Raw genomic sequence first — 24,582 nt, 5'->3', positions numbered from 1 at the left:
TGTTCTTATGTTCCAAAAAGGTTTTTATGCCTTTATTTAAACTGCATGCAGTAGTTGTAGAATTATCTACAGTTTAAAGTTTAAGTGCCTCTTGGTCTATAGCGACAGCTATTTGTTTACATACGAAACTCTTAGTAGAGTAGTAAATTAAGTCAGTTGCTGCACCAACTTCAGTGTCATTTTGCCCAATGTGACCAAAAGTCAACTTTCAATTTTGTGCACCGAAAATTTTGTCCCCTACCCGCTGGCCGAATTACTTGTTTTTGCCCAAGCACTCTAAGTGTAAAAACTCTTCTCTTAACTGTATTTCGTGTTTAGGTTTTTTCTGTATTTTACAATTTTTAAATGAAGATGTTTCGAGTTTTTATGTATTTTTGCCTTGCCACGAAGTGAGAATTGAATTGATTGAGTGTGAAATATATCTGTAATGAAATTCGAGGAAATAAGTTTATTTAAGGTTAGAAACGTTTTATAGCCTAATCTTACGTTATTCTTACCCTACTCCCTCAGCATCCTCCGTCAGTTAGGTTAGGTTAACTGCTTACTGCGCTTTCTTGGCCTAAGAGAAAATACCTTCATGGAGGACTCTGAACGTGAGCTGGCTTATATTCACGTTACACAAGAGATAAAACACGAAAACGCCTTTGCTTCCAACTCGTTCCCCAAGATTTGAGTCTCCGGTCAAATTTAAATAAACTTACAGATTTGCTTTAAAAAAAGATTATAAGAACAACTAAAAAGTATTGCCGTAAATTCAAAAAAAAAAAAAAAAAAAAAAAAAACAGAAATTTATTCCTATAATGCATTCGAAATCAATCGCTAAAATTATAAGTAAATTATAGCATTTGCTAAATAAGTTATGATGAAATCTTCAATGTGAGCAGAATTGCAACAGTAGCAAATATTGTAACAAATATTAAAGAAGTGTATTCTGGAACCGTTTTTAACATTTAAAATTGTTACGAGGAATTATTAATCATTTGCATCGAATCATAAAAGACTTATAGATACAAACTTATAGATACTACAAATGATATTATTATAGATAAGTGTTACGGATAAATAATATTACAGATATGTTATCAAAGAAGGAGCTACTTCTAATAAAATTAATCTGCTTATGTAAGCGAAGTAATTTGAAATCTTCTATATCTATTGATAGTGATATCAGCATCCTAAAATATCAGTCTCATTCAAATCAATTCTACAAATTTCTTTTATTTTAAAATATTTATTCATACTCTCTGTAAGCTGTAAAAAATACTCAAAAAAATACTCAAGGTGGCTTTCTTCTCCGCTATTCCTAATCTTAACGTAAGTTATATCTCGCACAGGTCGAATAGCATCATATAGTAAATTGTCTAATTTTTCCGCCTCGCCAAAAAATTGCAGCCCTTTTTTAATCACTCAGCAGAATCAAGAAATAAAATAAAATCATTCCATACAACATTTGTTGCCAAGTATCGTATAATAAATTTTATTTATGCGTAGATGGCTTGACTGCAGGAAAGTGATAGAACTGAAATCAGATCAGTCTTGCTTTCTCAGTTATTCAAACATACAAAAGAATTCCGATTCCTTGCACTGCATAGATTTCAAAATTCAAACATTCCGCTTATCTTCTTTTTCAGAAAGAAAGCTTATTAATTTATTTACATCATAATTATTAACATCGTAATCTTGTTTCAAATTGTGTAAAAATTTATTAATGTGTATTATATTGTTAATTTTATTACTTCAAGCCTTTAAAAATTGTTTCGGTTTATACTTACCACGTCTAAATCAACGGTAAGGAATGACGTCATTTCTCTACAACCGATTAATGTTTACCGGAAGTAAAGGAAATAAATCTCTTAGTTACTACAAAATTATGTATAACATTATGCATTTATATTTAGAAAATAGCATATTGTTTAAGTTAATAAAATATTTTAAAGTTTTTAGGGAAGTGTACTTATATGGTGCTTTAAAGTTCATTTTGACAGTAACTGATAATAAGTTTAAGGTTAGGAAATATGGTACACACTGAAGCGTAAGGCCAACATAAAACTGATACTTTTTTTTAAATTCAAATTCTAAGAACACAAACTTGGTAGAATGCAACACCTTCAGATCATAACTGCAACTTCATTATTACTACTTTTGTTGGTTATCGGTAACACGAACTTTCTTTTCTTTTCTTACCTTCCTCCTTAATAAAATCAAGACTATAAATCACATATTAATGAAAAGCTGGTAAAAAGAGTATAGTTTGTGAAAATGTTTTTACACAGAGTTCGTGCGGGAAAAAAGTTTCGGAACCACTGAGGTAAGGTAGAAATTTTGTCCGATTTAATTCCATACCTTCCAGATGCTGAAACTGAAATCTACAACAAATAATTGATATGCTATAATATTTTTTTTTCTGCCCTTATCTATTTTAGGGTGATGGAGGCGGTCCCTTGGTTTGCTACAGAAAAGATAAAAGCTACGCCTTGGCGGGTATAGTATCTTGGGGCATAGACTGTGGTCAACCAGGTGTGCCTGGTGTTTATGTCAAGATACAGAAATATCTGGAATGGATTAGCAAGAGTACTGGAGTCAATATCCAAGAGTACTGGCCAAAAGTTTAAACACTGCGCTAAGTTCGAGAAGTTTCACTGTGATTTACACAAAGGAAAATTTCTGTTCCTGAATTCATGTCAATTGGCCATTAATTTGCATTAAGATAATGCAAATTTATTAAACACTTTTGGTCTTGCAGCTGATCAAAGAAACTGTAGCGTTCTGGAAATAGTACTGGTATGAAAGACAGAAGACGTCCATTTTTATGAATATTTGAAATTTTCGCATATCATTTTGTAAAGATACGATACTCGTAATCATAAATACACAAATTTATTTAATTAATCCTTTTACTGTCTTTGTCATATTTTCTTTCAGTCTGATTAGATTAACTTAGTTTTCTGACAAGCTTTCTTAAAATTAAACTACAGATTTTTTTTTTGTTTGTTAGTTTAATTATTTGATTAATTACTGCTATTTTTGCTTTCAAAGATTTTACCTTATAGAGACATCAGGATTTTTAGAAGCAGGCAGGATAAAAAATTAGCAACCGCCTTCGCCGGGAATCGAACCACGGACCTCTAGAATACCGGCCCAACGTACAAAACCACTACACCACTAAAGCCTGCTAAGAAAGTGGAAGAAATACATTATATACTCCTCTTTTTAAAGAGCGACTGGGGTTTTTAGGGGACCCAGTCGCCAAATCCTGGGTGTGCAGAAACCTCAGCAAACAACCTTTTAGTTCGGGCGCCACTGTACAGACATTAGGATTTTTTTTTTTTTTTTAAGCCAGAGATGAAAAATGAGCAAACGCCTTCGCCGGGAATCTAACCACGGACCTCTGGAATACCGGCCCAGCGCGCAGAATCACTACACCACGCAGGCACGCTAGGAAAGTGGGAGAAATACATTATAACCTTATGAAAATATATATATGCAAAATATTGTAGAAGCTTAATGGTGAATAACCAATCAAAAATAAACTTTGTTAATCATAGAGACCATAACAACACTTCGACTAAAAGCAAACTGTTGCGTCTCTCCACATACTCTGCAATTTCTCATAGAGCACAAAAAAAAAAAAAAAAAAAAAAATTGCAACTCAGTACTTCAAAACGAAAACCTCGCATGTTATTTCCATAGCAATACCACAGAATATCTCCCCAGTGAGAGAGACTAATAAATACAGCAAATATAACTAAAACTATGCAGTAGTACTAAATCAGAAGTCAAACAACAAAAATCAGCGTTATATTTACCAAATTTTCATAGGACTAGTTTCGATGGTTTTACCGAACCACCATCTTCAGCTGCAAAACCGCAAATGAACCAGATAGAAAATAATGATAAGATAAGATAAGAAAGCCTGGACAAGAATAAGCAAGTGGCTCCATCTGTTGGTGAAACCAGAACTAAAACGTAATTTCTTTAAAGGCCGAAGGCAAATTTGGATTGGAATTAGGATCGTTAACTAAAACAGAAAGATTTTTATGAATGTGAAATGCCTCTAGAAAATCCAGTTCTCCAATGGAAGATGTTTTTTGAATAATTTTGGCAGCAGAAAAACTGAAAGTGTGGTTTTCGGACCAACAATGTTGAGCAACAGAAGACTTCTGTGTTTCCTTTTTTCTAACATATGCCTCGTGTTCCTTGACGCGAAATTTTAAGGCTCTCTTAGTTTGGCCAATGTAAATTAAACCACACTGGCAAGGAATCCTATAAATACCCCAGGAATTCATATCCGGAATGGGGTCCTTGAGTATGGAACTCGGAATTTTATTGATGGGAGAATAAACAACCCGAAAGTTAAATTTCTGCGAAATATGTGCAACTTTATAGCTAATTGATGGAAAGAAGGGAATGACAACAGAATTTTTATAATCTCCTAAAACAAGAGTGTGCCTTTTAGTGTGTTGAGATGAGAATTTTTTAACTGCTTGATTAATAATGTTGGGTGGAAAGCCCCTGTCAATAGCTATTGCTTTTAAATAACTTAGTTCTTCATCAAGGGCTAGTTTGGAGGAGCAAACTTGAAGAGCACGGAAAACATAGGAATAAAATGAAGCTAACTTTTGTTTAGTCGGATGACATGATTTAAAGTGTGGTGGAAGGCAAACCGATGAAGGTTTACGGTAAACCGTAGTACTGAAGTTGGATGTGTTACGTGTGACCAGAATGTCGAGAAACGGAAGAGAATTGCAAGTCTCAAGTTCAAAAGTGAACTGAATAGCAGGATCAATAGAATTCATTGTTGAAAGAACTTTATTTAAATCATCTTTATTACCTTAAAACAGAGTAAAAGTATCGTCTACGTAGCGGAACCATGCCGGGAAGTTTAAAGTTTCAAACAATTTTGATTCATAATAATGCATGTAGATATCAGCCAGGATGGGACTGAGGGGGCTTCCCATGGCTAATCCCTCAGTTTGCTTGTAATATTTATTTTGGAAAACAAAATGTGTTTGTTTCAAACAGAGTTGAGTGAGAGAAATTAGCTCATCAATTTCGATGCAAGAGAAATGAAATTCGCGAAGTCTGGTTTCTAGACATCTTAATGCACCCTCCACTGGGACATTGGTGAATAATGATTTTACATCAAAAGAAACCATGAGTAAATTACTAGGAGAAATGTTTTTAACTTTTTTTACAAACTCTATTGAATTTTTTATGGTGTAAATGTTATTGTCTAATAGAGTTGAAAATCTAGAAACTAAATATTTAGCTAATGGATACGAGGCAGTACCTAAATTTGATACAATAGGGCGGAAAGGAATACCACTTTTATGAATTTTGGGAAGAGCATATAATCTGGCACAATTCGCAACAGATGGGATAAGTGAATGTTTTAAGTTGCCTGAAATGATTTGCGAACATTTGATCGCAGTTTTTATTTTTGACAAGTCCGAAGGTGAAGGATCTTTAGGAATCGGATTATATGGTCCTTCGTTTAAGAGTTTAGTGACACCATCGATGTAAGTGTTCCTATCCATGACGACTATCTGGCCACCTTTGTCGGCCTTTGAAATAATAATATCCGGGTTAGAATGAATTTCACGCAATGTAGCTCTTTCTCTCGCAGTTAGATTTGGTTTCAAAGGTTTATTATTGAATTTCACATTATGAGCGATAAGATGCCTAATCATTTCTTTCTGTGAATCTGAAACTTTACTGAACTTGAAAGCTTTTTCGATAGGAGCTAAAATCTTTGGAATCGAGGGTTTACAGGTTTGTGAGAAGTTAAAATTATATTTTAGAATTCTCTCTTGTTCTTCTGAAAGACTAACATTAGAAATATTAACTATTGGCTTGATGTTTACAATGGGAAGATTTTTTGAACTACTTGAACTGGAAGATTGTAAAAGAAGTTTTTCGAATTTAACCCATCCTGGCTGATATCTACATGCATTATTATGAATCAAAATTGTTTGAAACTTTAAACTTCCCGGCATGGTTCCGCTACGTAGACGATACTTTTACTCTGTTTGAAGGTAATAAAGATGATTTAAATAAAGTTCTTTCAACAATGAATTCTATTGATCCTGCTATTCAGTTCACTTTTGAACTTGAGACTTGCAATTCTCTTCCGTTTCTCGACATTCTGGTCACACGTAACACATCCAACTTCAGTACTACGGTTTACCGTAAACCTTCATCGGTTTGCCTTCCACCACACTTTAAATCATGTCATCCGACTAAACAAAAGTTAGCTTCATTTTATTCCTATGTTTTCCGTGCTCTTCAAGTTTGCTCCTCCAAACTAGCCCTTGATGAAGAACTAAGTTATTTAAAAGCAATAGCTATTGACAGGGGCTTTCCACCCAACATTATTAATCAAGCAGTTAAAAAATTCTCATCTCAACACACTAAAAGGATTTAGTCTAAAAGGATAAACTGTTTTAGGAGATTATAAAAATTCTGTTGTCATTCCCTTCTTTCCATCAATTAGCTATAAAGTTGCACATATTTTGCAGAAATTTAACTTTCGGGTTGTTTATTCTCCCATCAATAAAATTCCGAGTTCCATACTCAAGGACCCCATTCCGGATATGAATTCCTGGGGTATTTATAGGATTCCTTGCCAGTGTGGTTTAATTTACATTGGCCAAACTAAGAGAGCCTTAAAATTTCGCTTCAAGGAACACGAGGCATATGTTAGAAAAAAGGAAACACAGAAGTCTTCTGTTGCTCAACATTGTTGGTCCGAAAACCACACTTTCAGTTTTTCTGCTGCCAAAATTATTCAAAAAACATCTTCCATTGGAGAACTGGATTTTCTAGAGGCATTTCACATTCATAAAAATCTTTCTGTTCTAGTTAACGATCCTAATTCCAATCCAAATTTGCCTTCGGCCTTTAAAGAAATTACGTTTTAGTTCTGGTTTCACCAACAGATGGCGCCACTTGCTTATTCTTGTCCAGGCTTTCTTATCTTATCTTATCATTATTTCCTATCTGGTTCATTTGCGGTTTTGCAGCTGAAGATGGTGGTTCGGTAAAACCATCGAAACTAGTCCTGTGAAAATTTGGTAAATATAACGCTGATTTTTGTTGTTTGATTTCTGATTTAGTATTCATTCGGCGTGTTATTGTGTCTTAATTATGCAGTAGTAATTGTGTGGTAAGAAGTTACAAAAATAAAACATATGATAAATTAAAATGCACAATGAAAATATTGAATAAGCAGAATATATTACTATATATGTAGTAGGTAGTATAGAAATGTTGAGGGAATCTGACATGTCGTTCCAGTTTTGTGACAATTTTAGGAATAGTTGACATGGTATTCTTCAATACGTCCGACCTACTGGTAGGTAATATGCACAACAATTTTATCGTTGATAAAAAAATGCGCGTTTGAGTCGATCAACTATCATGAACAGTTTGATTCTTACCGTGCACAGAGATGTCAAAAGTTTTGTCATGTCGGTCAATGACAGTATGAGGGCCTGTTTATGGTGGTTGAAGAGGAGGCTTGACAGAGTCAATTCTCAGATAAACATGAGAACACGATTTCACCGATGGATGAATGTGGACAGGTTCTGAACAATGTTTTTGATGCTGCAATGAGAATCGGAGATTTCATTACAGATCGTAAACGATTAACATATATTGGTGTCGAGGATGGTGGATTAAGCTGATCTGAGCACTAGGTTTCCGAAGGCAATGTTAAGGTAGTAAGTATCGTATACTAGTTCACAATAAATTGCTTAGATGACTTCTTTGTCATCAGAAGATAGGATGTCCAAAAGTATCAGAGGTAATGATTCTATTCTGCGAGGGTTTTGTTGCAATTTTATGCTGTTTTTCAGCTGGCGATGGAGCCGTTCAATGATTATATGTACTTGAAATCTACAGGCAATGGTACGAATACGATGAGTGCTCAGCAGGTTCGTTAACTCCCTGAAAAGATGCGACCCTTGTTGGTGGTGATAGTGGAAGGACATCCAGAACGAGCTAATCCATTAATTAAAACTTTACAAGTTGTTTCGGCCGAGATATCAGACGTGGGAATTACTTTAAGCCAGGGGTACTCAAACTTTCCAAATTTTGTACCACATAAATATGAAACAAGAAAATGTGTACCACCATAAAAGCAACTCGCCAATAAAAATCAATGCATCCTAAATGCAGTGTATATAATCAAAGAATAAAACCCTTTAAATATATATTATTAATTATAATCGTAAATAAAACTTCTTACAACAAACTATAAATACGTATACTAAGAGTATATATATATATATATGTGTGTATGTGTGTGTGATGTACCAGCTTTTGTCCGGAATAAATAGACTGGTGAAGAATCATAGATGTAGTCGTAGCTTAAATTATCAGACGATAAGTTTAAAAAACAGGATCCATTTATTATATTTCAGGAGAAAATAGCAATTACAAAAATTAAGATCTCCGGAGTAAATAAAAAGGAACTACTAATAACTTTTTGTATTAACTTTACTGCATCGTTACATTAAAGAAAAGACCCAGATATTCCTTTGCGAGTCCTTTTATAGCATCTGGAAAGGCGGAGCTTCCAAGAAATGACGTCAGCCATTCCAGTTCGCTTTAAATATTTACAGATCATTCTATAATTGTACGTGTAGAAAAGGCGGGAAAAACACCTTGACTACGGGCTGTGAATTTAATTCCACGTACTTTCAAATAAGAGATCGTCGCCATTAAAAAATGAAAAGAACATACAGTTAGAATTTTAAGTGTATTCTTGATATATCTTGATATATATAATAACAGTTGTGGTAACTAGTGCGTAATAACACATATAAGCAAATAATATAGTTGTAAAAAAGCAAAGAAGACACCTGAATCACAGGGCCGACATTGAAAAGTTATGTTTAAAAAATATATATAAATTGTCTTTTTGACATTTTAGATATTACAAGGTTTAAAAAAATGGTGAATGTTGTGAAATTTAGTCAGTTTTCTTTTATTTAAAGCACGTGATTAAACGTACGTACGAAGTTTTACGATTAAGGTATAAAATAAATTATTAAAATAACCCAAGAATACAAAATGCAAATAGCGCACCTTAACAGTGTTATTTAATTATAACACTACTCGTGTCATTAACAAGTATAAGCAACCTAATCAATCCTAAACGAAGCAAACAAATAGAATTGTAAAAAATATGTGTTTCTGAAAAATAAAGATTTAAAAAAATGTTGAAAGGGCCGCAAATTTACATTCCTTTTGAACATTCTTTTAGTCTTTTTCTGTAAAAACTGTACCACTAAAAATATTGTAATGTAGCACCAGTGGTACATGTACCACAGTTTGAGAACCGGTGCTGGTCATGGGTTACTAAGAGACTGGTCCACCACCCCTCTTCAGCTAATACGGTTTATGAAGTGTTGCACAGACCTGAAGCAGCATGAAATAAGTTGCACATTTCTGTCATCCAAGCCCAGTTTGACTCCATGCCTAATGGGGTAAGGGCCATTTTAGCTGCCAGAGATGGCAGCTGTTTCTACTAACTTCGCACCTCTGTAAACCTCCAAAATGCTTACAAATTTAATTATTTTTGTCTTCATGCCATACTGTTTACGTGCAATAAATATTTTTTTGCATTTGCAATTTTAACGGCCAGCAATGTAGATTCCACCATCCTAAACCCCACACACAGATCAGAAGGAATGAAAGGGGATATTTTCACCTCTAAAATTTCATCCATTGCATATTAAGGAAACGGAACTATGTTTGTTTTTCGTACTGTTTAAATTACACAAAACGATCAGAAAGATGCACTTTGTTTAGCACCTATGGTCACCGATGTGCAGGTTTAATGGTGAAAAAGAAGACAAATTTATAAAAAATAAACTTTATTAATCTTCTAAATGTATCTTAGTGTTTCTAAGTGTTTATTAATGTCTACGTCTACTAATTTCTAAGTGTCTTCTAAATGTTTATTAATCTTCAACGAAAGGCAGATTACTGCGTTTCTCCGCATACTCTACAATATCTCATACAACAAAAAAATTTCAACGCAGTTCTGCAAAACTAAATCCTCTCACGCTGTTTTCATAGCTGCACCAAGTGAAAGCTTAGTATACGGTACGGCCTTGGCGAGATTTTGAAAATTGTCGCCAACACCAAAAGGAGTGTTTGAACCCATCCGATATATCACCAGTCGCCAAATGTCATACGTACCGTATAGCAGGATCAGAGAGCAATACCACAATCTTTATAATCTTCTCTTAAAAATGGAAAAAAAAATTCTTTAGACAAAGTGTTGTCCATTTGTAATAAAGAGGTGTATAAAAATTTATTACAATTTTTTTTAAAATATCGTTTAATGTCTTTCTCACAAGAATAACTGAAATCATTAGTTTACCTTAAAATCCCCTACAAAGGCACACCTTCATATTGCAGATAGCTCTCGAGTGCCTTCAGAAATCAGAAAGTATGTGTGAGCTGCATATAGAAGTGTTCACTTATGCGTCAAAATAAGCTATTACGTTACCAGAGTTTCACGGACTCTAGAAAGTTATAAACATATTCTTAAGTATTAGGCTATCTCTTAGTATAGCCCACGCAGAATTTTCACAAAAAAATATCTCCAATCAAGGCTATAAATGATAAGGTGTGGCAACCCATACCGGTATACGAGCATGTGGTAACTCATATCATTCGGCAAACGCAATGTAAACAACCGTAAATTTCTATCTTGAAAGCAATAAGAGGATGGAATTACGGTTAGAGCTAACATAGTGGTCAATTACATTTATTCAATTTTAACATAAAATACAGAGATATCCATTTACTCAAAGTTAAATGCACTTGCCCTTGTATTCTTAGTTTTCTGACATAACTTTCTCTTAAAATTTGTCTCACGCTGCATTGCACCAGTAAATACAACAATTTTAATTATAATTCTTTTAGAATTAACTATCTAAATACAAAATTCGAAACACTGTTATCGGCGATTATTTAACGCTCAGACATCGTGGAGAATACTGTTTTGGAGATAGGATTTTTGGATACTTAATAGGTGAGATTTTTGCATTTAGTTATGGCTTACTCTAAACCTGTTGTTGTAATTAAATATCAAGAGGTCTTAAAGGAAAATTTAAGGTGGGAGTTTTCAAACAGGTGTAAAAGTTTAGCAAAGCCGGGCATTCCAAACAAATATTTTATGTATGAATTAACAAGAGAGAATGAACTTTTTAGAGGATTTTTGATGGATTGTGGATTATTGAAGGATAGAGTTTGTTGTGAAAAATATGATACTATGCGGGTTAGTTAGTCAGAAAAAGGTCATCGAATGATAGTATTTGGAAATAAGTGTTGCGCTGAGAAATCGATTAGGCTAGGATCTTAGTCCGCCTGTAGTAAGATTAATTTACAGGAAACTTTTTTCTTAACATGGGAATTAATTAAGAGTACGGCGTGTTGTGATATTGAAGAGGATTTTGGCTTTTCTTCTTTTTCTTTAGCAGACTAGCGTCAATTCGTTAATGAACAAGTATTAGGTCATGTTGAATTGACGTCAAATAAAAGTGGTGGGGTAGGCAAAGCTGTGGAAGTAGACAAATCAAAATTTGGTAAAGGGAAGTACAACAGAGGGCATTATGTTGAAGATCAGTGGGTTTTTGGGGGTGTACAGCGCGTTTAAGAAAAGATGTTTCTGGTGGCTGTACATGAGCGGAGTCAAGAAACTTTTAATTGCATTAATTAAACAATGGGTAGAGCCAGGTACTACTATTATTTCGGATTGTTGGAAAGGTTATAATCACGATGTGTTGACTAAGGAAGAATTTAATCATTTAACTGTTAATCATTCACTTAATTTTGTTGACACAAGTACGGGCGCTCACACCAAATACCATAGGTGTGGCGACAATACAGTCAAAATCGTGAACGTGAAGGCAAATTAAAAACTCGTTTTCTAACATAATAATACGCAAAATGATACGTCTTTGTGTTTTTCAAACGTAAAGTGTCTTTGTGTTTCTCAAACGTAAAGCGTCTTTGTGTTTCTCAAACGTAAAACTCTGTGTAAATTGTGTGCGCAATAACAAAGAAACTGGTTCTTCTTTGCCTACTGAGCACGGTGCTCGTGAAAGAATATGCCAGACTTACAGCAGTCAACTCAACAATTTATCATACGCGGACAAAGTCCAACCTCGCATGTTGCCATCATCATCGATAACTAAAATTTCTTCAGTTGCAATTAATAAGCAAGAACGCAATTTACAGAACAATGCTTCAACTAAAGATTATAGCATGGACAATGATGTACAAAATAAACTACCTCCAACCTTGCTTTAAACTACTATTTTAATTCAAGAACTCTAGTATATCGAAGAAAAAGTAAGTAGAATTCCAACGTCTTGGAAAGTCAGTAGTAAGCCACGGTACTCGGTAGGCGGAAGTGACGTCACAGAAAAGGGCGTGGTCTACGCGTCTTGTATCACGTGGCAACCGGAAGTGATGTAAATGGATTGATGACGTCATGCATCGTTTCGTTTTTATTCTGTGGCAACGACAATATTTGTTTAAGGCAACGACTTCTTGAACCACGTGTTTGGAATGACATCATCCATTTCTTGTTGGGGCATGTAGTTTTACAAAATGGCGTCTGCCGTATCACACCTTTGTATGCCTCCGCTTAGGTGTAGGGATACTTTTTTGTAGACCAATCAGATCCTTTGAAACATGACCTCACCGTCTCTTTACCAATCACCGTTCAGATGAAATAAAGTGTTCCTACTCAATATAAGGCTATCACGAGAAACGTTCCGTATTTATTTCCTTGCTGTCGCCCTGAGTGTACGTACCTGCTTTTGCTTCGACCACCGTTTATCATTCTTCACTGCTTTGAATGAAACAGCCACGAAACCACAACGCACCAGAAGTAACTAACTTTTTGAAAATATAGATTTTCTCGAAATGGGATGTTTCTTCTGCTTTTCTTTTGGTGCAAGGGATATTCCTGGGTATATCTTGGGTGTGATCTTCCCGGCTCAACACTTTATCGTTCAAAGCCATAGGTTCTTTCTCAAATAGGTTTTCCATCTGAAAAAGTAAAAAGCAGATTAAGCACACATTGCACATTCCAACTATTTTTAAAGATTAAAATTCTAAAAAACAGTATATAATAAGTAAACTTTGAACAAACGAGGCGTCGTGTGTCGCCATCTATTAGTAGCAATGAAAAGTATTTTAGTTGTCTGGAGCTTTGGTTGCGCCATCTGTTGCAGGATGTATTGTAAGGCATTTTTAAAATTTTATAAAAATTATTCTTCTGACAAGCAATAATTGGAAAGTGAAATGATGAAAAACACAATTTGCTGTACATTGAAACGTTTCACAAGCCTAAAAACTATTTACATACAAAATCTTTTTTTCAGAAGCTTTTTTTCAGAATCCGTGGGTTTAATTTTTAAGTCATTGTGAAGAGTGCTGTTTTGTACGAACCAAGGCGCATTTGTAATTATTCGGATGGCCTTGTTTTGAATTCTTTGTATTTTTTCGCGATGAGTTTTTGCAGTTGCAGCCCACGCTGTGGAAGCATACAGTAAAATCGGGCGAATAGCTTGTAGATAAGTAACTCTTTTTGTAGCGAGACTAAGTTTAGAATTTCTCCCTATGACTGCATAGATACTGCCTATTGCTTGGTTGGCTTTTTTACAGATATTTTCGATATGGTTTTTGAAGGTTAATTTTTGATCGAGATAAACGCCTAAATATTTAACACATTTTTCATTTGGGATTGTGATATTATTAATTGCGATATTGTTGAGATGTCTTCTGGAAGGATATTTTTGGAAATAAATTGTAGTGGATTTGCTTTCATTGATTTTAATTTTCCAGACGTTAAACCATGGGAAGATATAGTCTATTGCATTTTGGAGGTTTTCGATGGCTCTTTGCGGATTGATGGATTTGCTGAGAATTGCAGTATCGTCTGCATAGCAGGCGATAATGGCATCTTTAAGTGCTGGGAACATCATTTATGTAGATGTTAAAAAGAAAAGGTGAAAAATTCGAGACCTGAGGGACACCTACTTTCATTACCCTGATATTAGATAGCTCGTTCTTAATATGAACTTGAAAAGTTCCGTTTTCCAAAAAACTTGAAATTAGTAGGATTAATCCAGGCGAAAATTTGTTTCCACGTTTGTTTGTTCTGGGTGTCAAACCTTATCAGACGCTTGTTCAATATCAATGAAGATGCCAGCAACAGTTTCTTTTTTATTAAAGGCTTCATCGATGATTTCAGTAACTCTTGTAACTTGTTGGGTGGTGCTAAATCCATGCCTAAATCCAAATTGATGTTCCTTAATAATATTATTGTCTTCAGCGAATTTAGTGAGTCTATTGATGACTAATCTTTCAAATAGCTGAAAGTAAACTGATGGGTCTGTAATCTGAAGTAGAAGATCCATTTTTCCCAGGTTTCTTCAAGACAATGATTATCGCATGCTTCCATTGTTTAGGAAGAAATCCTATACGCAGGCAAGCATTAAAGATGTAATATATATATGGCTTTTGTTGATGGATGCCATTTTTGATTGCACGTTGAATGTTAACAAAATCTGACTCGGTAATATTAACATTTAATTCTAGGATGATATATATTTTAACATATATTCACTTGTACACAATCACATTGCATGTAGTTACAAGATGAGTATTCTTACAGTTCGCAAGTCCGCATGAGTAAAAATCAAGAAAGTCATATTACAGCTACGATAACATCACGGAGGGAAAGAGAGGTGAGTGCGTGCTTCACCGACGGCAGCGAGGAACCGAGTAACCAGTTCGAATTTTCCTCCAGAGAGGAAGAGGGAGAAAGCTGGTAGCGCCCTCTCTCGGGGCAGCGGACAAATAATAATAATAAAGAGTTCTCCACAGTATTCCCCCCCCCCCCGAGTACCAAAGGTACGAAAAAAAATCAGTTCACAAATATCTGGTGTTGAAGCGCACACGTCTTCCCGATCGTGTGACGACTGGTGGAGCACTGGGAGAAAGCGTAAGGTCGGTCGAAGGAGGAGTATCCGGAGTAGCAGTTGGATCCGGGGAGTCAGGAGGATCGCTGGTCACAGGAACCTGAGTGTTTGAAGCTTCGAAGAAAGCAGGCTTCAGACGATCTATGCTCAGGACGGTTTCCTTGTCGCGCACGAGAACGGTGAAATGCTTATTGTTACGTGCACAGACCTTGAAGGGTCCCTCGTATGGAGGAGTGAGGGGTGGTTTTACCGCGTGGTTTCGCACAAACACGTGAGTGCAAGTGCTCAGTGCGTGGTGCACGAAAGGGGCAGATTTGTTGTGGCACGAAGTAGGAGTCGGAGACAGCTTCTTCATCGCCTCTCGGAAAGTCTGGACAAAGGATGCTGGATCGACACGGATGTACCTGCGAGGTCTTGCTTGAAAGAAGAACGCAAACCAAGAAGCACAAGAGGAAGTGAAGTAATCCTACGGGTGTCATTACGGCACTTCAGGGCTGCTTTCAGGTCGCGATGTAAGCGTTCCACTAAGCCGTTGGCGGAAGGATGGTATGGTGAAGTGCGAATTTGGCGTATTCCAAGCATAGATGTCAGAGAAGCGAAAAGGTGTTACTGGAATTGTCGACCTTGATCAGTAGTCACAACTGATGGTACACCAAATCGTGCAATCCAACCGGTGATGAATTGTCGAGCCACAGAGTCAGCAGAGATGTCCTGAATGGGAAAAACTTCAGGCCAACGAGTAAATCTGTCAATGCAGGTGAGTAGATATCGATAACCGTCAGATGGTGGCAGAGGACCGACGATTCTATATGGACATGGTCGAATCGTTCGGATGGCATCGCAATTTTTTCCAAAGGGTTATGTGTGTGCCGGGTAACTTTTGAACGTTGGCACATGATGCAGGAACGAGTCCAGTTGGCAATGTCCTTTAGCATGGATGGCCAAACGAATCTTTCTTGTATGAGCTTTTTGGAAGCCCGGATACCTGGGTGCGATAGGTTGTGAAAACAGTCAAAAACGTTTTTCCTGAACTCAAGTGGTACATAAGGTCGCAGTCTGTTGTTGGAGGTATCGCACAATAGATGGAGGTCCAGAGTAAGTTGTAATGACTGGAATTTCAGCGAGCAGTTTGGGTCTTCACTCAGACGTTTTAGCTCCTCATCAGTGGCTTGCGAGTGAGCAATAAGCGTGAAATCCAGTGGTGCATTGGCATCGATGCCCTGAATACGTGAGAGAGTATCCGCGATGACATTGCTGGAACCTGATATATGCTGAATATCAGTGCTGAATTGAGCTATATAATTTAAATGCCGAATTTGTCTCGGGGAAGCAGAATTTGATTTTGATGTGAATGCATAAGTTAGAGGTCGGTGATCAGTAAATATAGTGAAGTGTTGACCTTCCAGATTAAGCCTGAAATACTTAATAGCTGCGTAAATAGCTGCGTAAAATTCTCTGTCATACGTGAAAATTCTCTGTCATACGTGCTGTATTTTTGTTCTGTAGGGGACAGCTTACGTGAGAAAAATCCTAGCGGCTGCTGGTAGTCATTAGAATGTCGAACGTTTAAGACAGCTCCGATGGAAATGTCAGAAGCGTCGACCATAACACTCAGCTTTTGGTTTGGAGAGTGATAGGAGAGAGTTGCAGCATTACTAAGGTCGTGTTTACATTTTTCAAATGCCTGATTAAGTTCGTCATTCCAAGGAACAGGACGTTTATCATTTTTACGTGAGTCTTTTAAGAGTTCATTCAGTAAAGCTTGGTTCTCGGCTGCCTTTGGTAAGAAGCGGCGATAAAAGTTTATCATGGCTAAAAAACGTCTGAGCTCGACAATAGTGGTAGGTTTTGGGAAGTCGGCAATTGCTTTTGTTTTTTCAGGCAGGGGTTATTGAGGCAGTATTGAGGCAACCTAAAAATGAAACAGATGGTTTTCCGAGTACACATTTGTTAGGGTTTAATGTCAAACCATGTTTATTCAAACGATCAAACACTTGACGAAGATGACAGATGTGCTCTTCTTCGCTAGTCGATGCAATAAGGATGTCGGCAAAATAAGGGATGCAAAAATCCAATCCAAATAAAACTTCACGTATAAAACTTTGGAAAGTTTGGCCTGAATTTCGTAAACCAAACGGCATAGCCAAAAATTCAAAAAGACCAAAAGGAGTTGTGACGGCAGTTTTCGGAATGTCTGCAGGGTTAACAGGAATTTGATGATAGGCACGTGCTAAATCAAGTGTTGAGAATATGTTCTTTCCTGAACACATTTAAGTGCAATCCTGAATATGGGGTACGGGATAGCGATCCGGAATTGTAACGGCATTTAAGCGACGATAATCCCCGCACGGTCGCCAGTCGCCATTAGCCTTAACCATGTGCAGGGGGCTTGCCCAAGGACTTTTTGAAGGCTAAATGATGTGTTAAATATTTGCATAATCGCCTGTAGTAACGGCAACCGATCGATTGGCGGTCAATAAAAGGAGGTGCTTTCCTTAGTGGCACCGCAGTTCATTTTAGTTCGAGCCAGAGTTGACCTGCCCGGGGGAGAAACCAGGGGATGAGAGATTCCGGTTCCCGTCTTGTTGCGGATCCAGTCCTGTTCCGGTTCCCGTCTTGTTGCGGATCCAGTCCTGTTCCGGTTCCTGTCTTGTTGTGGATCCAGTCCTGTTCCGGTTCCCGTCTTGTTGCGGATCCAGTCCTGTTCCGGTTCCAGTCCTGTTCCGGTTCCAGTCCTGTTCCGGTTCCAGTCCTGTTCCGGTTCCAGTCCTGTTCCAGTCTGGCCGTTTAAGTCCAAAACATGTAGAAGCGGAAGTCTGAATCCAGCGAATGGAGATATATGCCGAAAGGGCTAGATGGATTCTGTCTTTTAAAAGGTGTTCTCCACTGTGCTGGCATAGCTGTTACTTTAAAGCACTTTGAATGTTTTCCACCCGGGATGTTAAGTTTTCGTTTATGATAAGTTTTCATCAGTGTTGAAGTTCCAATTAAATAAACCTTTAAGTTTTAGACAAGGTTTTTGTGTTCTTCAGAAAATTTTAGATTCGAAGTCAGATATATCACATAGGGAAAAATCGACATTTGGCGCCAAGCGACAGGACATTGTCTGCAAGGTAAGCGACTTTTTTATTTTTGAATCATGGAAGCCTTAAAGTTAGCACGAACTCAATACAGAAGACTATTTAGCAAAGCGTGTAATGAATTTGACAATGAAGAAACTAAATTTAATCAGGAAGAAAAATTAATTAAAATAAAAGTTATTGCCGAGAAAGCTAAAGTTTTGTTTGATACTGAAATGAAAATACGAGAATTAATGTTTAAAGAAATTACAGATGAGACTTTACTTATTAAGGAAATGGATGAATCTGAATTATATTTTGATAGGTGGAGACTTATGCAAAGTAAACTAAAAGATCTTACTTCTGGTACCCCGAATGTAACTTTAATTGATCCATCCTTTGTTCAGAATAAAATGTTACATTATCCGAAGATTAAATTGCCTATCTTTGACGGCAACGTGAAGAAATGGCTAGGATTTTGGGGGCAATTCCAAAAGATTGATAAAGATCCTACATTAGATAATAATGATAAATTTGATTATTTGGCACAGGCTTTGGAGAAGAATTCTCCCGCAGAGGAAATAGTTAAAAGCTTTCCGCCAACTGGCGATAGTTACAAGAGCGCAATCGAAGCATTGCAGACGCGTTTTGGTAACAAAGAATTACTAACGGAGATTTATATTCGTGATTTGCTAACCCTTGTTATTCAAAAACAAGGTACACACTCTTTGCGGAAACTATACGATGAACTCGAATTTAATCTAAGAGCCTTGGAGATATTGGGAATAAATAGAGGCAAATATTGCGCGATATTATATCCATTGGTAGAATCAGCATTGCCGAATGAAGTCTTAAAAACGTGGGAGAGACTTAGGTTTTCGCGTAAAGGATCAGAAAATTTAACCGGCGAAAACGCCCGGTTAAAAGAAAGGGAATCTGACCTTGAGCGCCTTTTATGTTTCCTACGCGGTGAAGTTGAAAGTGAGGAAAGAATTTCTTTAGCAGCTAAATCTTTCAATGTTTTCGATCGATTGGCTCACGGTAATAAGAAAGGAAATTCGGGTTTAAAGATAAGAGAACCTCACTTAAAACCTACGGCAGCTGAACTGTTTACTTCTTCTCATGAAGCCAGAAAAGGCTGCATATTTTGTTCCAGTTTGTTCCAGTATAAATCATGGTTCTGCGGAATGTTTTCAGTTGTGACGGTGCATTATTTGGCGGTACGACGACCAGTTACTTCAATGTTGAATAAAGCGGCTTGTATTTCTGATTTATGGGCCCTCGACTCGCTTGGTATTACGGACCCATCCGAACAAAAGACTAAATTGGAACTGTATGAGACTACCAGGCAACATTTTCTTGATACTGTAAAAATAGAAGATGACCGCTTTGTAGTGTCTTTGCCTTGGTTGGAAGGGCACCCTCCCCTGTCGGATAATTTTGAGTTATCGCTTAAAAGGTTGCACGGTACGATTAGGCAACTTGAAATAGATAATCTTCGCCAATAGTATGAAAATATATTCCAAGAATGGCTCAAAGAGGGCATAATAGAGGAAGTACCCGTAAATGAATTGGATTTACCCCATCATTATTTGCCACATAGACATGTTGTTAAGGAACATAGTACTACGAAGTTACGGCCAGTATTTGACGCTTCGTCTAAAGCAAAGGGTTCTCCGAGTCTCAACGATTGTCTTGAAAAGGGATTAATTCCTACAATCTTAAATAGATTTCGCCAAGAAAAAATAGGAGTGATTTCTAATATTCGTAAGGCCTTTCTACAAATTGGCCTGAATTCTAGTGACAGAAACTTCCTCCGATTTCTTTGGATAAAGGGTGAAGATGGCTTGAAGCATTTTCGTCATTGTCGAGTCGTATTTGGTGTAACCAGTAGTCCATTTTTACTTGGAGCTGTTATTCAATATCACCTAAATTCAATTTTAGAGAAAAATGATGCAGATGTAAAATATCCTTCCAACATTATTGTTAAATTAATGAATAGTTTCTATGTTGATAATTGTGTAACAAGTGTCGTAAGTGAAGATGAATTACAGCGCTTCATGAAAGTGTAAGGATCTTAAGTTTTACTAACGTTTATTTTATTTTAAATCTTTACTATCACTTCTTATTTTCTACTTCCGGTCAGAATTATAAGCGTGAAGGTTTTTATGCAAAGTTTGTCTGGCGAACGCCAAGTACTTAAGTTGTGGCTTTTTGCCAAGCAAGAGAGAGAGGAAGCAGTGAGTTCGAAGCAGGCCGCTTACCTTAGAAGTTACGCAGTTGCTATTTGCCTTCCAGGCCAGAGGTTTTAATCCTCTTGATAAATTAAACGTATTGTAGTGTTCACAGTCTCTGTGCTACATACGCTTCCTGTTATTATAAGGCCAATCTTCCACGTGTATTATTCTGAAGTTAAATTAGAGTTTAGTTTTATTTTTTTACTTTTACGTTAGACCCCGAGTGGCGGGTCATTGTATTCCGAAGTACGGAAGTTATTGTATATAGAGAAAAATAAAGGGTTTTGTATACCCTTCGTCTGTATCCCGTCTACTTACTACAATTAGTGAACATAGCTTTAGTAAGCTCTCTGTTCCTAGTCAGGTCCTTGTATGTTCCCGAAGAAGGTTAGAAGGAACATTGAACCTGATAGTGGCGCCCAACGAAGAAGAATAACCATGGCCGAGTTTCAAGAAGAACCTGTGCTGCCTGCAGAAACGGCTCAGAATCCAGAAATGCCAGCTGCCGCCCTGGAAGGATTCGGTTACATCGTCCAGACCATGCGCGCTTCGATGAAACCAGAAGCAACGTTTAACGGAAACTCACCGGTAACCAGTTTTTTGGAAAAATTGGATGACCACTTCATGCTCTACCCCGTGCACGAGTTTCAAAAAGTTACCTTAGCTACCAGCGCTTTGAGGGGCCAAGCGCTTAACTGGTTCAAATGTATCGGCAGAAGTCTCTTGGGTCAAGCACGAAGTCCCACCTATACTTACGAAAATTTCAAGACTGCCCTACTAAAAGCCTTCCCTGTTGTAAGGGATCGTGCGAAATTAGAAACGGAACTTTTTAGTATATATCAACAAAGAATCGAAAACCTCTCGAGCTTTATTTTAAGAAAAATTCACGTTTTCAAGCTCTTGTATGGAAACCGTCCGGATCCTGAAATAATTCAAGTGATTTTGCCGAGGTTACTGCCCCAAGTGCAAGACTTTATTGAATTAAGAAATCCGACTACACTGGAAAAGTTATTTGAGCTAGCAATCCAGTTTGAAAGTAGAAGAACGGCGGACGTCGAAAGAAGACGCCAATATCAACAGCGAAACCAATTTGGTACGCCAAGACTACAGCAAACTCAAGCACATGGCTACGGAGAAAAAGCGAATCAGTGGGCAAGGAAACCCGAGCATTCAAAAACAGCCGGCGAACGTCGACAGTTCAATAGCAACCCAGGAAAAAAGTCTCAAGGCCAGGGGAAAAAGAAGGAAAGCACGGAAAGGAAAAATAATTTAAACTAAAACGGATTTCTGCGGACGAGAGGGTGCGGAAATCCGAAGGCCACGAAAACCCCTCTTCCTACAAGTTAAATACAGTAATGGTGAAAAATTTGACTCTTCCGAAGATTGAAGTCTTGGTGAATAATATCCCGGCCACCGCACTCCTGGATACCGGCGCGCAGTGTTCCTGTGTGGCAGAAGTCTTTTTTAGAAAGTATTTTCGCAAATACCGCATATATAATGCGGATAATACGACAGTATTAGCGGCGCAAGGAGAAAAATGTAAGTGCGTAGGTAAAGTACCTTTGTATATCCGTATCAAGGACGAACAAGTAAAGGTGATGTTTTTTATAGTAAAGAATCTGCAAGCACATTTGAGCTTAGGAATAGACTTTCTTTCAGGCGCACAAGCTACACTGGATTTTAATGAAGCGTCCCTTAAGCTGACAATGAAACCAGTGCGTGTAGAAAAGGTTGAACCGCCAAGGTTAAATCTTGACCACCTGCCTAATGACGAGCAAGATAGAATCCGACAAGTGGTAAGTGAATTTGCTTCGTTATTTAGTGATATTCCAGGATTTACTCAGGTTACTAACCATAGTATTGACACCGGAGATGCATTGCCAGTTCGTCAAAAACCATACCGGTATGATAAGAATAAGGAAAAAATTATAGAATGGCATATTACCGATATGCTACGTAAAAAGATCATAACGCCCATCTCAAGTAGTTATGCTAGCCCGGTGGTTTTATGTAAGAAAAATAATGATTATCCTTTGACGCATCCAAAAAGGTGGAGATTCGCTATTGATTACCGTAAATTAAATTCCATAACGAAATATCCGGTATATCCGTTGCCGATCATAGAAGAAATTTTAAGGAACATAAAATCAACCAAATTTATGACGACTTTAGACTTAACGACTGGTTATTTTCAAATAGGGGTGAGGCCTGAGGACGTGCCTAAGACTGCTTTTATAACCAAGTCTGGCACTTATGCATTTTTGCGTATGCCGTTTGGCCTTTCAGGGGCCCGGCAACATTTCAGCGATGCATGGACATTGTGTTAAGACCTGTTCTTGGAAAGTCCACATTTATCTATTTAGACGATATCATTATTACTAGTGATAATCTAGACCAACATGTACAGGATTTAAGACAGGTGTTTTCTTTATTAAATGAGGCCGGTCTAAAAGTTAATGTCGAAAAGTGCAAATTTGCAGCCCCTGAATTAAAATATTTAGGTTACAAAATATCTCAAAAAGGGATCGAGACAGATGAATCAAAAATAATCGCTGTACAAAAGTATCCGACTCCAAACACGGCAAAGAAGCTCTCTTCTTTTCTAGGACTTTGTTCATATTATAGGTCCTTTATAAAAGATTTTGCGGCTATCGCTGAGCCATTGTTAAAATTAAAAAGGAAAAAGGCAAGATTCTCGTGGACGGCCGAAGCCAATAGTGCTTTCGAAAAATTAAAACAAGCATTAACGCAAGCCCCTGTGTTGAAATTTCCTGAAAAGGATGAAAATTTAGAAATTTCAGCGGATGCTTCGGATTATGCGGTAGGAGCGGTACTTTCGCAAAATCAGCAGCCCGTGGCATTTTTTAGCCGAACTTTAAATCAAACACAAAGAAACTATTCCGCGACCGAGAGAGAGGCACTTGCAGTTCTATTAGCAGTGCAAAAGTTCCGAGTCTATTTTGGAAAGGCGCCGATAACAGTATACTCTGATCATGCGGCGGTAACTAGATTGTACTCAGGGAAAAATTTATCCCCAAGGTTAATAAGATGGGCACTCAAGCTGCAAGAATATAATCTGGTAATCAAGCATACCCCCGGAAAGGAAAATATCGTAGCAGATGCCCTATCACGAATTAAATTAGACGAACAGGGTAATACCGTAAAAGTTGCAATGCTTACAGCGTGTACAATAAATTCCCGAGATACTGTAATAACCGAACTGGGTAAGGATCCTGAGTTTGGAAGTATTTATGAGTATTTGAAGGATCCTGAAAATTTTAGCCACCAAGATATTGTGGCGATAAGAAATAGGGCGGCCGATTACGAACTAATAGATGGTCTATTATTCTACACAAAAACTACGAATTCCAACAACGAATTTCGACCTGTTATCCCAGCTAGTCTTAGATTAAATATCCTGCATGAGCTCCATGACAGCCCTTTAGCTTCTCATGCTGGTATTCGAAAAACTATCCAACGCGTACGCGAGGCAGTCTACTTTCCTGAACTGCAAAAGTTAACAAGGGCGTATGTCCAGTCCTGCCCAACATGTCAAGCAGTTAATTATATTAATTTCCGCCCGGCCGGGTTTCTAAATAGTATTAAATCCGAATTTCCAAATGAAATAATTGGCATCGATTTATTGGGCCTTTTCCCAAAAAGTCAGTTAAATAAAAGTCGCTATCTCCTTGTTATGGTTGATCATTTTAGTAAATGGACCGAAATTGTTCCCTTAAAACGAGCCTCCGCGAAATTGGTTACCGATTCCATTTTAAATAAATATATTTTAAAATACGGGGCGCCCCTAAAAGTTATATCGGATAATGGTCCTCAATTTGTAAGTAATATATTTGAAGACATGTGCCAAAAACTGGGCATACGTCATTTAAAAATGGTCCCGTATCGGCCGCAATCAAATATAGCGGAACGGGTCAACAGAAATATAGTGAAAATTATCCGTAGTTATGTTAAAAATTTTCATAAAAGCTGGGATAACTATGTCAATGAATTTGCTTTCGCCCTTCGGACCGCAAAACATGATACAACGGGCAAAACTCCTGCTGAGTTATTTCTAGGCAGAAAGATTATAACACCGTTAGATAAACTACTTTATGTGCAACAAAGAGCCCCAGAATTTAAAATGGGTGATATAGAAAAACTAATAAAAGAAGCAAAAAAGAATACGGAAGTAGCACAAAGAAAACAGAAATTATATTATGATTTGAAACGACGGGGAGTAACTTATAAAGTAGGGGATGAAGTTTTAAAAAT

General features: G+C 37.2%; 1 protein-coding gene across 1 annotated transcript in view; it reads left to right on the top strand.

Moving 5' to 3' along the window:
* The window catches only part of LOC118202493 (phenoloxidase-activating factor 2-like), a 49,892-nt gene extending 47,003 nt beyond the window's left edge, over positions 1–2,889 (top strand). The window contains exon 7 of the mRNA XM_085823853.1: positions 2,424–2,889. Coding sequence (XP_085679979.1) covers positions 2,424–2,612 — 189 coding nt within the window. The 3' untranslated portion in view covers positions 2,613–2,889. The remainder of the gene's footprint in view (positions 1–2,423) is intronic.
* Positions 2,890–24,582: the final 21,693 nt, after the last annotated feature.

The sequence above is a fragment of the Stegodyphus dumicola genome, chromosome 9 (assembly GCF_044657685.1).
Source record: "Stegodyphus dumicola isolate Sdum_Otavi_A_Nest chromosome 9, ASM4465768v1".
Classification (NCBI taxonomy): domain Eukaryota; kingdom Metazoa; phylum Arthropoda; class Arachnida; order Araneae; family Eresidae; genus Stegodyphus; species Stegodyphus dumicola.
Note: the sequence above shows the minus strand (reverse complement) of the source record. Positions and strands in the feature narration are given on the sequence as shown.